The sequence below is a fragment of the Vicugna pacos genome, chromosome 13 (assembly GCF_048564905.1).
Source record: "Vicugna pacos chromosome 13, VicPac4, whole genome shotgun sequence".
Classification (NCBI taxonomy): domain Eukaryota; kingdom Metazoa; phylum Chordata; class Mammalia; order Artiodactyla; family Camelidae; genus Vicugna; species Vicugna pacos.
The window spans coordinates 34,183,348-34,198,252 of NC_132999.1; the positions used below are offsets into that span (position 1 = coordinate 34,183,348).

Below are 14,905 nucleotides of genomic sequence, written 5' to 3' on the forward strand. Positions count from 1 at the left end.
CCATAAGAGGGGAGAATTCCGTTAGGTATTTCCTTCATAGTGAACACAATGTTAAACTTTCCCAGTAGAGGGCGCTGGAGGGACACTGGAAGGAAGAGGCTCTGGCTGCGATCCCAGCAACTGCACTATCACTCAATAGTGTGGCAGTGAGGACAGGCAGGGGTGCTCGGACCTAATCACATGCTGGCAGCCTTGCATCCCTGACCTGACCAGGTGATCACCTTTCCACAGCCCTCTCTGCATGGATGCTGTATGTTCCGGACAAGCCCATACTGCTGCCCTGACTCCCTCTGCTTGCCTTGTCCACTCCCTGCAATTGTAGAGATTGTCTTCCACATTGTTCTAGAGGGATATAATAGGCTCCATGCCTCCTGCTCTCTGTGCAGGCCTGCATACTGGCTGACGTGCCACTGCTCGAGGGCTGCTTCCTGACTGCTCAGTGACTGTGGACCAGCTCTGGCTTGGGCAAACCAGCAAATATCTCCACCATCCAGTGGGCTACACACTAACACCTTCCCCAGCAAGGTCTGAGTCTAGTCCAGAGGAAGTACTGTCCAAACAGCCTTGCTACCAGGTTTGTTCTTCGCTGGGTACTTTCCCTCAGCTCTATGGCACACTTAGAGAGCTCTCTTACACCTTAAAGTTACTTTTGTATTGTCATAGTTAATAATTCTATCAAACGTCACCTCTTTAAATCACTGTGTGACTTCTGTCTCCTGATTAGGCCCAGATTGACATAATGTCCATCAATAAGAAATAAATATGTAAATTGTTGTACAGTTTTACAATGGAATACTCTATAGGCAATCAAAATAAATGAACTTTCTTCCCATTTCTGGTCTGGCACATAAGGAGTTTAGAGGTTGCTGCTTCATCCTAACAAGTTAGAAGCTAAACAAATCAAAACACAACTCTACTTAGATGTGTCAGAGAAGTGAAGTCCCAGGGCAAACCACTGCCCCCAAAATGAGAGAGAGACAGGCAGAGAGTATCAAAACTTAACACAGCAGAAACGCATGAGTAGAAACCTCCTGGGGAACCAGTGCCAATAGGAAAAGCTGAACTGTAACTGAAGAATTGCCAGAGGCTCAGTGTGCATGATTGTGGGTTTAAAAACTCCCAGGGGATACAGTCATAGAAAGGCCCCCACACTGTTTTGAGTTTTACCCACAGGAGTCCTACCAGGCCCTCACAGTGAATGTTTGAGAAAAATCACCTCAACCTTTCAGCAGGCACAAGGGTAAAGGAACCATTGTGAAATATGCCAGAGCATTCTGTTCTTAACAAGGCATGCCTTCAGGAGAAACTATTTTACCAGAGCCTAACCTTCAGGGGTTTGATCAAAGCCTAAACTACTGGGGAGAGAGGAAATATACCTAATTCCAGCCCCCTCCAGCCGTATCCTATCTAAGGTTGGGCAGAACTAAGTCCAAGGCCACAGGCTCACAATAGACTGAGGACTACAGAACATTTCTCGTCCCGCAATATCTTACTACTAAAGGCCTATTTACTGTGATTCCTTTTATATAGTACATCATGTATGCCTTTCAACCAAACTTACAAAGCATACTAAAAGGCAAAAAAACACAGTCTGAAGAGATTGAACAAGCATCAGAACCAGAGTCATATATGAAATTATCAGAGCAAGATTTTTTTAAAAAAAACTATGATTAATATGCTAAGGGCTTTAATAGAAAAAGTAGACAACATGCAAGAACAGATGGATAATGAATGCAGAGACATGGAAATTTTAAGAAAGAATCAAATGCTAGAGGTCACACTGCTCAGAATGGCTATCATTGAAAAGTCTACAAATACAAGAACAGATGGATAATGAATGCAGAGACATGGAAATTTTAAGAAAGAATCAAATGCTAGAGGTCACACTGCTCAGAATGGCTATCATTGAAAAGTCTACAAATAATAAATAAGGGAGAGAGGAGAAAAAGTAACCCTCCTACACTGTTGGTGGAAATGTAAATTGGTGCAGCCACTATGGAGAACAGTATGGAGGCTCCTTGAAAAAGTAAAAATAGACTTACCCTATGATCCAGCAATCCCACTCCTTGGCATATATCCAGAAAAAATGAAAACTCCAATTTGAAAAGATATATACACCCCAATGTTCATAGCAGCACTACTTAAAATAGCCAAGACATGGAAGCAACCTAAATGTCCACTGGCAGATGAATGGATAAAGAAGATGCGGTGTGTGTGTGTGTGTGTGTGTGTGTGTGTGTGTGTGTGTAGTGGAATATTACTCAGTCATAAGAAAGAATGAAATAATGCCATTTGCAGCAACATGGATGGACCTAGAGATTATCATACTAAGTGAAGTTAAGTCAGACAAAGACAAATACATGATATCACTTATATGTGGAATCTAAAAATAATGATACAAATGAACTTATTTGCATTGCAGAAATAGACTCATAAACATAGAAAACAATCTTATGGTTACCAAAGGGGGAGGAGAGGGGAGGGATAAATTAGGGGTTTGAGATTAACAGATACACACACGACTATATATAAAATAGATAAACAATGATGACCTATTGTATAGTACAGGGAACTATATTCAATATCTTGTAATAACCTATAATGGAAAAGAATCTGAAAATATATATATATAAATCACTTTGCTGTACACCTGAAACAAACACAACACTGTAAATTAACCATACTCCAACTAAAAAAAGAAGAGAAATGCTAGAGCTCAAAAACACTATAACAGAATTAAGAATGCTTTTGAAAGGCTCATTAGTGGAGCAGACAGAGTTGACCCTGAGGATATGACACTAGAAACTCCCAAAACAGAAAAGCAAAAAAAAAAAAAAAGAAAAGACTTAAATTAATAGAACAGAATATCCAAGCACTGTGGAACAACTACAAAAGGTGTAACACATATGTAATGGGTATACCAGGAGAAGAAACAGAAAGAAATGGAAGAAATATTTCAAACAATAATGACTGAAAATTTCCTCAAATTAATGTCAGACACCAAATCACAGATCTAGAAAACTCAGAGAACACCAATCAGGATTAAATCAAAAAACTACACCTAAGCACACTGTATTCAAACTTCAGAAGAATCAAAGATTATAAAAAAAATCTTAGAAGAATTAGAGGGAAAAATACCTTACCTATAGAGGAGCAAAAGATAAGAATTATATCCTACTTTACTGACACCTCACAAACAAGATAGGTAAGAGGGGAAAAAAAACCCATTATGAACCTAAAATTCTGTAATCCTTCAAAAGTGAAAGAGAAACAAAGACTTTCTCAGGCAAAAATTGAGGGAATATGTTGCCAGTAGGCCTGCCTTACAAAGAATGTGAAACGTTATGAGAAAGAAAATGATATAGGTCAGAAATCTGGATCTACGTAAAGCAAGAGTAGTAGACAAGGAATAAGTGAAGGTAAAATTAAAACTTTGATCTTTCATATTCTTTTTTTATTGAAGTATTTAGTTTACAAGTATTTACAATGTTGTGTTAATTTCTGGTGTACAGCATAGTGATTCATTTATACATATATAATATATATATTCCTCTTCATATTCGTTTTCATTATAGGCCATTACAAGGTATTGAATATAGTTTCCTGTGCTATACAGTAGGACCTTGCTATCTATTTTATATACAGTAGTTAGTTGATCTTTCATATTCCTTGATTGATTTAACAGATAACAGTTTATTTGAAATAATAACAATGTATTTGATTATATATGCTTAGGTGTGTGTGTATATGCTTATGGATAAGTGAAATGAGTACCTGCAATGATACAAAGAATAGGAGGGAGGAATGCAAAATATATTTTGTCATTATAAGGTATTTATGCTACCTGGGAAGCAATATAATGTTAGTTGAAAATAGACTTAGATTAATTGTAAGTGTATATTACAAATTCTAAAGAAAACTAATTCTAAAAAAAAAAGGAAAAGAGGAAAAGGAAAAGGAAAGTACAACTGATATGCTAAAAACAGAGAGAAAATGGAATCATACAAAATGCTCAATTAAAACCATGAGAAAAAGAACAGAAGACAAAAAGAGGAACGAAGATCACAGGCAACAAATGGAAAACAGTAGCAAATATGACAGATACTAATCCAGCTATATCAATAGTCACCTTAAACATCAAATATCTAAATTAAAAGATAGAGATTATCACACAGATTTTAAAAAATGCCCCAATGTTGTTTACAAGGAAGTCATTTTTTAAATACAAAGACACATATAGATTAAAAGTAAATGAACAGAAAAAAATTAAATAGAGGAAAAGATATCAAGGTAACACTAATCAAGAGAATGTGAGAGTAACTAAATTAATTTCAGAGAGCAGACTTCAGAGGAACAAAAATTAACAGGATAAAAAGGAGCATCACATAATGACAAAGGGGTCAATACTCCAAGAAGACATAATAATCCTTAATGTGTATGTGCCTAACAACAGAGATTCAAAATACATGAGGCAAAAAACTGTCAGAGCTGCAAGGAGAAATAGATGAATCCACAATTATAGTTGGAGACTTCAACACTCCTATATCCAAACTTGATAGATCCAGCAGGCAAAAAAAAAAAATCAATAAGGACAAAGTCAAACTCTACAGCACCATCAATCAACTGAACATAATTGACATCTATAGATGACTTCATCCAATAACAGCAAAATACACATTCTTCTCAAGCTCACATGGAACACTCACCAATATAGACCACCTTTTGGGCCATAAAACACATCTTAACAAATTTAAAGGAAAAGAAATCATACAATCTGCTTTCAGATCACAAAGGAATTAAACTAGTAATCAATAACAGAAAGATAACAGAGAATACGCCAAAATATTTGGAGATTAAACAACACAGTTTAAAATAACCCATGGGTCAAAGAAGAAATCTCAATGGAAATATTTCAAAACATTATAATTTTAAAATGTTTTGAACTAAATGAAAATGAAAATACAACTTATCAAAATGTATGGGATGCAACAAAATGTGGCTTAGAGAGAAATTCATAGTATTAAATGCATAGATTAGCAAATAAAATCTAAAATTAATCATCTAAGCCTCCACCTTAAGAAACTAGAAAAACAGCAAATTAAATCCTACATATGCAGATGAAAAGAATTAATAGTAGAGCAGAATTCAATAAAATTGAAAACAGGAAACCAAAAGAAGAAATCAATAAAACCAAAAACTTGTTCTTTGAAAAGATCAACAAAATGGATATGCTTCTAGCCAGGCTGACTAAGAAAAAAAAGAAAAAAGACACAAATTACTAACATCAGAAATGAATGAGAAGACATTACTACAGATTCCATGGGCATTAAAAAGATAATAAAGGACTATTATGAACAACTATATGCCCACAAATCTGATAACATAGATTAAATACATTAATTACTTAAAAGACAAAATCTGCCAAAGCTCACACAAAAAGAAACAGACAATCTGTTAAGACATATCTATTAAATAAAGTTAATAATTAACAACCTTCCCAAACGGAAAGCACTGGGCCCAGACAGGTTCACTGGTGAACTCTACCAAAGATTCAACTCTCCACAATCTCCTACAGAAGATGGAAGCAGAGGGAATACATCCTAACTTACTCTATGAAGTCATCATTATCCTAATACTAAAACCAGGCAAAGACATTTTAAGAAAAGTACAGACTAATATCTCTCATGAACATAGATGCAAAATCCTCAATAAAATATTAGCAAATTCAATCCAACAATGCATAAAAGGAATCATACACTGTAATTAAGTAGGTTTTATCCCAAGTGTGCAAGGTTGATTAAACATTTGACAATCAATTAATGTAATCCATCATATTAACAGCTAAAGAAGCAAAATCAAATGATCATACCAATAGATGTGGAAAAAGCATTTAACAAAATACAAAACCCATTCATGTTAAAAAAAAACAAAACAAACAAACAAAGAAAAAACAGCTCTCAGTCAATTAGGAACAGAAGGGGAGTTCCTCAACTTGATAAAGAACATGTACAAAAAACAAACAGTTAACATCATACTTAATGGTGAGAAATCTAAAGCCTTCCTGCCAAGATGAGGAAAATGGCATGAATGTACCTTCTTACTGCTGTTTTTCAACATTATACTGGAAGTTCTAGCTAATGCAACAAGATAAGAAAAGGAAATAAAAGGTACACAGACTGGGAAGGGATAAAGTATAAACTGTCTTTGTTCACAGATGACATGATGCTTTATGTAGAAAATCTGAAAAAATCGACAAACTCCTGGAACTAATAATAAGTGATTATATCAAAATTGCAGGATACAAAGTTAATGTACAAAAGACAGTATTTTACTGTATGTCATCAATGAATAAGTGGAATTTGAAACAGCTCCTTCAGCAAAGGTGAGTTCCCTGGTCTGGCTCTCCTGGGATGTAACAATACATGTCTAGACCAAAATATATGGCTAAACTCAAATGAGGTCTTCTGCCTCATAATTTTCACATAATCCTTAGTCAGAAGCAAGTAAATCAGTCCTTATATTGCCTGGAAAAGCCCATATTTCAGATGGAGCAGAGCCTGAATGCATGAGGTCATTTGCTTTAATTCTAATAAGTGAAATCAATATCAACATGAAACAAATACCCCTCTTACTTTTGTTGACTCCTGTTCTAACAGAGGGAAAGTTATTACGAGACCCAGGAGTCAGAAAACCATCTCTGTGAGTCCTAATTCTTGGGCATGGTAGGACAAAATGTTGATGTAGCCCTCTTTGACATGACTGGAGGCATAACACAGTCTTAACACACTAGGACAGAGGCGGTGAACCTAGAATATGTACAAGACCAAAAGGAATGTTGACAGGTCAAGGCGAAAAACAATGGAACACATTCTCCCATAGAAAGCATGACCATGAGCTCTGTATGCTTCAGTCAGCCAAGTGAAGTGACAATGTAATGTGTTGAACTGCACAAAGTGAGAAGTAGGAAAGAAACTGTTATTCCACCTTTCTTAATCTTCAAGCACTCACCTGTGTGGCCATGGAGTGGTGAGTGTGGCCGTGGTAGTGTAGGTGATGTACTAGAGGTCACAATCAAACTTTTGCGGTTACTTGTCCGACAACTGTAATGAAAACACAAATGTCAGTTATAACAGGGTCACATTATTGGCCCTCAGAACTTGTATGGCTAATGAAAAACAAAAGAAGGAAATCATTCCATGGGCTGAGCAGCATACTACTTTAAACTGAACTCAGTCGGCAATTACCGTTTGCACAGTGAGATATCATAATTCATTGTGTTCCACTCTGGAAGAGACTTTGTCACTGTCTTGATTTTTCTCTTGTATTGCCACTGTGCTTTTCCAATGTGTTGGTTTTACTTCCCAAGCAAATATAAGGAGCTCCCTAAGCCCATGTCTTGAATGGGCTAATGAAGAATGACTTTTGCAAACTTGATTTAGAAAAACAAAAAACATAAGCCATAAATATTCTTATATCTCATAAAAATTAGTGTTCTCGTCATAAAAATGAAACTATTAACTTAATCTATGAAATTTGCTTTTTTTTCAAACTGCCTAATCGATGAATTGAGTAACATTCTCATTTCACCAAAAATTTCAGAACAGCTTGGGATCCTTCTATAAAGTTGAGTTTCTTTTACATGTTAAAGCCTAAGGCTTTTTCTTGTGGCTAGAGAAAACCAAATCACAATGAAAAGCAGCTATTACACCTGCTATTGAAAAGTGTGTATCAACTCACTCAAAAGTCAGCCCATCTTTTAAAGGCATTAGGAAAGCTTGTCATTTATAATCACCCAAATGAAGTATTTACTGAACATCTGCTATGCACCAGGGACTGCTCTAGATGCTAGGGAAGCAGTAGGGAACAAGAAAAAGTCTCTATTCTCAGACTGAAGTGCTATGAAGAAAGAGAAAGAATGTTCAAGAATAGCAAAGAAGCTGAGGGTGGGAGGAGGAGAGAGTAACAGGAAAAGAAATAGGTTACACAGGCTTTGGGCACAGGCCATAGCCAGACTCTGCAGGGCTGGGAGGCTCCTGTGAAGAATTAATGGAAATGTGATAAGAAGCCACTGGAAGAATTGAGATCAATCTCAAGAACGAGATTCTGATTAGAAATGGTAAATGCCTTTCCCTAAGAAACCATCAGGACTAATCTAATCAGGTCTTACACTCCTCATTACCTCAGTCACCCTCAATGTCCAAGCTCCTCATTCTCTAATCTGACAGTCTCCCTCTACTCCATGACCTTCAAAAAAAAGCTTATAACTCAGTCTGTCATCAACAAACCCTATATCCTTAATTTCTTTTCTCAACATTCGCTTTAAATTCTAACTCTAATTAAAACTTTGCTATCCCCCAGGACACCACAGCCCTGGTGAAATCTCAACCCTTTAAACCCAACTTTCCATCTATTTCGCAACTGCACTTGGGCAGCTGAAGATGCTGAAGAATCATGCTGGCTGGTATTTTATTTGTTCATGAAAATGAGTATCAAGTGAGTCCTTACTACATCTACCTAGAAAATGTGCTTTCTCTCCAAGACAACTAATTCACATCTTCTCTCCAAACTTCTTCCCCAAATCCTACCCTAATCTGCTGACTTTGCTTTTAATTCAACTAGGGGTAAAAAGAAACAACACAGAAAGAAGTACCACATATTCGTGCTACAAAAATCTATTAGCCTAAATCTGCATGCATATACTGTACTCTCCCATCTGTAACAGCAGAAGCAAAAATCATGTTCCTATCAAATCCAACTCTCCCAACTCCCTATTCAGGAAGTCTTGCACTGCCCTCCTTCTCCAATGCCATGAATTTCTACTTTCTACCGGATGATTCTCATCATCACAAAAATATGCTGTCATTTTTCCCATCTTAAAAAAATTAAAATAAAGACTTTCATAGACCTCTCCCAACTTGCCTGTTTCTCTGCTTCCCTGTTTAGGAAAAGTTCTATGTAAGGATTCTGTACTTGTCACCTTCATACCCTCATTTCCTATTCTCTTGTTAGCCCACTCTGGATAGTCATCCCCGTCTTGCCTTTATCAAGGTCACCAATGACAATGGTCATCCTCAGTCCATGTCTATTTGACCTCTCAACATCATTTGACAGCTGTAACTTCCTCTTTAAAAAAAAACAAATTGGGATATAATTTACATTCAATAAAATATACAGATCTTAAATGTTTTATTCAACGAGACTTGACAATTATATACAACCATGTAACAACATCCAAAACAAAAGACAAAACAATTCTATTACCCTAGAAAGTCCCCATGTGTCCCTTTCCACCCAAGCCCCTGTCCCCCAGCTATTTTCTTCTATCACCATAAATTAATTTTGTTTTGCTGGATTTCCTATACATAGAATTATATACTATGTATTTTTTGTTGTTGTTCAGCTTTCTTTCATTCAACCTAATATCTGTCTAACTCTTTTTGAGATACTTCTTTGTTTAAGTTTGTAGGACATGATGCTTTCTCGGTCTTCCTCTTATCTCACTAGCTGCTCACCTTTCATCTCTTTTGCTAATTCCTTCTCTTTCTGGCCTCCAAATCATTTAGTACTCTGGGGCTCAAATTTGAAACTTCTTTTCTTCTCCCTACACTCATTCCCTAAATGATTTTTTTCCAGTATTACAGCTTTAAATCTATGATGCTGATGATACCCAGCTTTTTATTACCACCTCTGTGCTTCTGCCTCTGAATGTGAGACTCACATTCAAATGTACACTTGACATCTCCCACCAGATGTTTAAAAGGCATCTCAAACTTAACATTTCCAAAACAGAGCTCATGAGTTTCCCTCTAACACCTGCTAACTCCTCCCTAAGTCGTGTCTTTTTCACTACTGGCACCACCATTCATCTAGATGCTCAGGGAAGAACCCATGAAGCATCGTTGATTCTTCTCTTTTCTTCACGCCCACATCGAAAACAATCAGCAGGTTCTGTGGATTATACTTTTAAAACATATCCTCTGTCCACACAATTCTGCCCACCCCTCTGGCCCCACCAGTCTATTCTTCATCCATCAGCCAGAATGATATTTTAAAAATGACAGATGAGATCATGCAAATTTCTTCTTAAAAAACTCCCAGTAGCTTCCCAACACATTTGGAATATAATTCATACTCTTTACCATGTCCATTTAAGAATCTATTTTTTCTTGAAGTTCTTAGGTACGTTTTGTCTTTTGAGTTTTTTTTTTTAAGAGAAACATGCCTATGTTTATTCAGCCCCTTGTTCTAAGGGCAAATAAGATAGAGTCTCAAGAATATAAACTCTAGGTCCTTTGGTTCTGAACATGAGAAATTTTACAGAATGTACATATGAAGCCACATTAACCCTTAGACAGCTTACCCAGACCAAGGGAATTCTGAACAGAGAGACACCTCAAGGACTTCAGCACTTTCCTCCAGGACCCAATTCTACCCATTCTTTAAGAAACATGAGCTCAGATGAGGTTTCTTGTGAACTCTCCTTTATTCCTCCAAGCAGGAAGAGGTCTTTACTTTCTCTGATCTCCTTTAGCACTTGTGGCTTATACTGCTCACGATATTAGTGTCCGTGTACTTCAATAGAAATGAACAGAGCTTTGGAATTAGAAAATTTGTGTTTGAGATTGTTGTTTGACCTTGAGCAAGTTTCAGAAATTCAATTCTCAGGCTTTAGTGTTTTCAAATATAAATGAAGATAGTATAAACCTTATGTGTCATTCTGAACTCTTCCCTATTATGTGTCAATCCATTATAAATCTTATTGGCTTTAACATCAAAATATATCCAAAATCTGATCGTTTCTCACTTCCTTCACTACTACCATTTTGGACCAGGCCACTATCATCTCTTATCTAAATTAACTGAAATAGCTTCCTCACTGGTATTCCTGCTTCCACTCTTGTTCCTCTATAATAGACTCTCAAAAAAACACCCTTTAAAATATAAATCAGAAAATACTGCCACTTCCAACCACGACAGAGTAACGAAGAAAAGATTCACCCTTTCACCTTATACAACTAATAAGCTGGATTTTAAAAATGAAGCAGTTTTCAGACACTGGACAATAAGCAATGCAGGACAGTGATTGCTAGCAGAAGGGAAACAAAGAAAGTGAGTCCTAAAACTGCCTGAGCTTACTAACTGGAAAGATATCCCAACAACAGCACAAGGAGGAGCTGATCTGCACAGAACCTGGTGGTTAGGAAAATACCCATGAAAAGGAGCATGTGAACACTCTTTGGTTTTCACATAGGGTTAGGAATAGTTTGTATTCCCACCAGCCAGAGGGGAAAAACTTGGTAATTCACAGGACATCAGCAAGGAAAAATTAGTCCCTAATGCTTATACGGTCCCACCTAACAAAGCTTAAAAGCAATCCTCAAATAGATCAAATTACTTCCAAGTAATTTAACTGCACCCCAGAATAAGGCTCAAAAACACTGCAAGCAAAAATATTACCAGCAATCATCAAGGTCAAATTCACGATGATTTGTATATAATATAAAACTACTAGGAGTGGAAAATATGACCCATAATGAGAAGGGAAAATCAACAGACCCAGACTAGAAGAGAATCATTAAAATCATTATCATAAATATATTCTAAATTTTCAAAAAGGTATAGGAAAGAATGAGCATGTTAAGGAGAAATTATGGATAATATAAAAAAATAGAACTTGTAGAGATTAAGTCTCAGGTGAAAATTAAACTGGATGGCATTAACAGGAAATAAGGTACTACAGAAGAACAGATTCATGAACCTAGACACAGCAATAGAAACTATGCAGAATGAGACCCAGAAAAAGGAAATTTTAAATGGAAAGTGTAATAATGAGCTGTCAGACAACTTCAAGCAGACTACATGTATAATTAAAATCCCTGAAAGGGAGGAAGGAGAGACGGAAAAAAATATTTGAAGAAATAACTGCTGGAAAATTTCCAAATTTGATGATAATTATAGACTCACAGATCCAAAAGGATCAATGAACCCCAAGCACAAGAAACATGAAGAAAAGTACACCAAAGTACATCCTAATTAAATTACTTAAAACTGATGATAAAATCTTAAGAGCAGCCAGATAAAAAAAAATTGCATACAAATGTCCATCAACAGATGACTGGATAAATAAGATATGATATATGTCTCTGTCTCTGTCTCTCTCTCACACACACACACATACACACACACAATGGAATACTTCTCAGCCATAAAAAAGAATAAAATAATGCCTTTTGCAGCAACATGGATGGACCTGGAGATCATCATTCTAAGTGAAGTAAGCCAGAAAGAAAAAGAAAAATGCCGTATGATATCACTTATATGTGGATCTTGAAAAAGGACACAAATGAACTTTTCTACAAAACAGAAACAGGTTCACAGATGTAGAGAACAAACTTACAGTTACCAGGGATTAAAGGGAGTAGAAAGGAATAAACTGGGAATTCAAAAATTGCACCTCTTTGGGAATGATGGAAATGTTAGCTGTCTTGATTGTGATGGTGGTTTCATGGGTGTATACATCTATCAAAATTCATCAAATTGTACATCTGAAATATGTGTAGTTTACTGTACAGGAACCACTTCACAATAAAGGTGTTAAAAATTACGTAATATACAGAAGAACAAAGATAACACTGATAACAGACTTCTATTTGGAAAAAGATGCCAGCCAGAAGACAGTGAGGAAACTGAAACTAGAACTCAATACCAAGCAAAAATATCTTTCAAAAACGTAGTCCAATTAAAGATTTTTTTCAGACACACAAAAACTGACAAAATTCAGTATCCAAAGGCCTGCACTATAACAAATGTTAAACAAGGTCCTTCAGGTAGAAGAAACATGATACAGGTAGAAATCTGGACCTATACAAAGAAAAGCACTAGAAGTGGTAATTATGTGGGTAACTATAAAACATCTCTTTTTATTTTTAAAATCTCTTTTTGAGTTTTAAAGGAAATATAATAATTTACTGTGGAGTTTACAACATATGTAGATATAAAACGTAGAACACCCAGAGCAACAAGGCTAGGAGGGGAGAACGGAGGTAGACTGTTGTGAGGCTCTTACAGTAAATATGAAGTGGTACACTACCACTTGAAAGTATCAGGCAAAATACTTTTACTTGAAAAGTTAAAATGTTATATTATAAACACTAAGGCAACTACCAAAAAAGAAAAGTGAGGAAATATAGTTAATAAGCCAAGAAAGGAAATAAAATGGAATCACAAAAAATACTCAATCTAAAATAAGGCAGGAAAAGAATAAAGTGAGAACAAGTACAATCAGATCAAAAAGCAAACAAATAGCAAAATAATAGGTTGAAATCCAGTTATACCAATAATCACATAAAATATAAATATATATTCAATTAACACAAGGACTATCAGACTGGATAAAATAGCAGGACCCAACTATACGCTGTTTAATATTTGTGACAGCCCAAAACTGGAAACCACCTCAAATGTCCACTGACAGATGAAGGATAAACAAATCATAATATATCCATACAATGGACTACTACTCAGCAATGAAAAGGAGCAAACTATTGATTCATGCAATAAATGAATCTCACAATAATTATGCTGAAAGCATACTGAATGATTCCATTCATATGAAAGTCAAGAAAATGCTAAATAATCTATAGACAACAGATTAGTGGTCACCAACCAGAGGTAGGGGAGGTAATATGAGGCATGAGGAATTTGGGAGAGTTACAGATATATTTATTGTCTTGACTGTACTAATGGTTTCAGAGATGCGTACATATATCAAAAGCCATCAAACTACATTTTAAACATGTACAACCTAGTATATTTCAATCATACTTCAATAAAGCTATACAAAATTTTAATGTAAACAACATTAAAGTCACTCTTCTGCTTAAACTTCTCCCTGTCTCACTGAGAGTAGAAGTCCATGTTCTTAAATCCAGCCTATGAGCTTTACATGCTCTTGATCTCCATCCCCTCTTTCCCTCTTAATCACTCTACTCCAGCCACATGGGCCTCCTCACTTTTCTGAGAACACACTGAATGTGCCCATTGCCTCACAGCCTTTACGAAGGATACTTCCTTTGCCTGTCTCCCTCATGGCTTGCTTCCTCATCTCCTTCAGGTCTTTGCTCATGTACAATCTTCACAATGGATTTTCCCCTAATAATTCTATTTAAAATGGTAACCCCCTCCCTCCCAAACATACTCATTCTCTTTTCCCGATATATTTTCCTCTACAGTACTTGCCACTATCTAACATACTATGTATTCTGCACATGTCTTCTGTTATCTCTCCTCCCATTAGGCTCTTAAGCTCTACGAGGTCAGGGGCTTGTGCATGCTTTATTTAGTGGTGTTTTCCTCAGTGCCTAGGACTCTGCCTGGCACATGGCAGGCTCTCAATAAATAGCTGTTAAATCAAAGAATGAATGAGTATAACTTATTACAAGATTTACTATAATAAAAGAGGGTACTTGTACACCTGGCACTGTAAGTTATATCAAGCCATTATGTCTAAACTCCTTGTGTATGAAAATGAAGATCTCTTGAAACTGCAGGGACAGATAATTGATCTAATTTCATTTGCCATGATCTTATTTAAAATTTAAATTAAATCCAAATCACTAAAGATCATATTTCTAGGCCACATGCCTTTTTATGAAGGTACATATAATCTCACTTGGCAAATATGCAACAGCTGCCAGGGGAAAAAAAGGTCAGACATCCTGGTACAGTTGCCATGACTCAGCTAATATCCAAAACAAGGAACTGGCTAATTTTTCCATTTCAACAGGCAATGGCCATTTCCTCAGGATCTAGAAGATAAAGAGCATGTCTTCATTCTTTTATCCCAGAAGATGAAAGTACTGGATATTTACAGAGTCAGCCACACTAATTCTCAGCTCACGGAAGG

The 14,905-nt window shown here is 36.2% G+C and overlaps 1 protein-coding gene and 1 long non-coding RNA gene across 6 annotated transcripts in view; one reads left to right on the forward strand and one right to left on the reverse strand.

Annotated features, from left to right (window-relative positions):
* Positions 1-14,905, reverse strand: part of MAST2 (microtubule associated serine/threonine kinase 2) — a 178,234-nt gene that overhangs the window by 40,322 nt on the left and 123,007 nt on the right. For all 5 annotated transcript variants that reach the window (XM_072974530.1, XM_072974529.1, XM_072974528.1 and 2 more), the window contains one exon: positions 7,009-7,100. In XM_072974530.1, coding sequence (XP_072830631.1) covers positions 7,009-7,100 — 92 coding nt within the window. The remainder of the gene's footprint in view (positions 1-7,008; positions 7,101-14,905) is intronic.
* Positions 14,816-14,905, forward strand: part of LOC140700661 (uncharacterized) — a 32,945-nt gene continuing 32,855 nt past the window's right edge. Inside the window, exon 1 of the long non-coding RNA XR_012079137.1 lies at positions 14,816-14,904. This is a non-coding gene — a long non-coding RNA (uncharacterized lncRNA). The remainder of the gene's footprint in view (position 14,905) is intronic.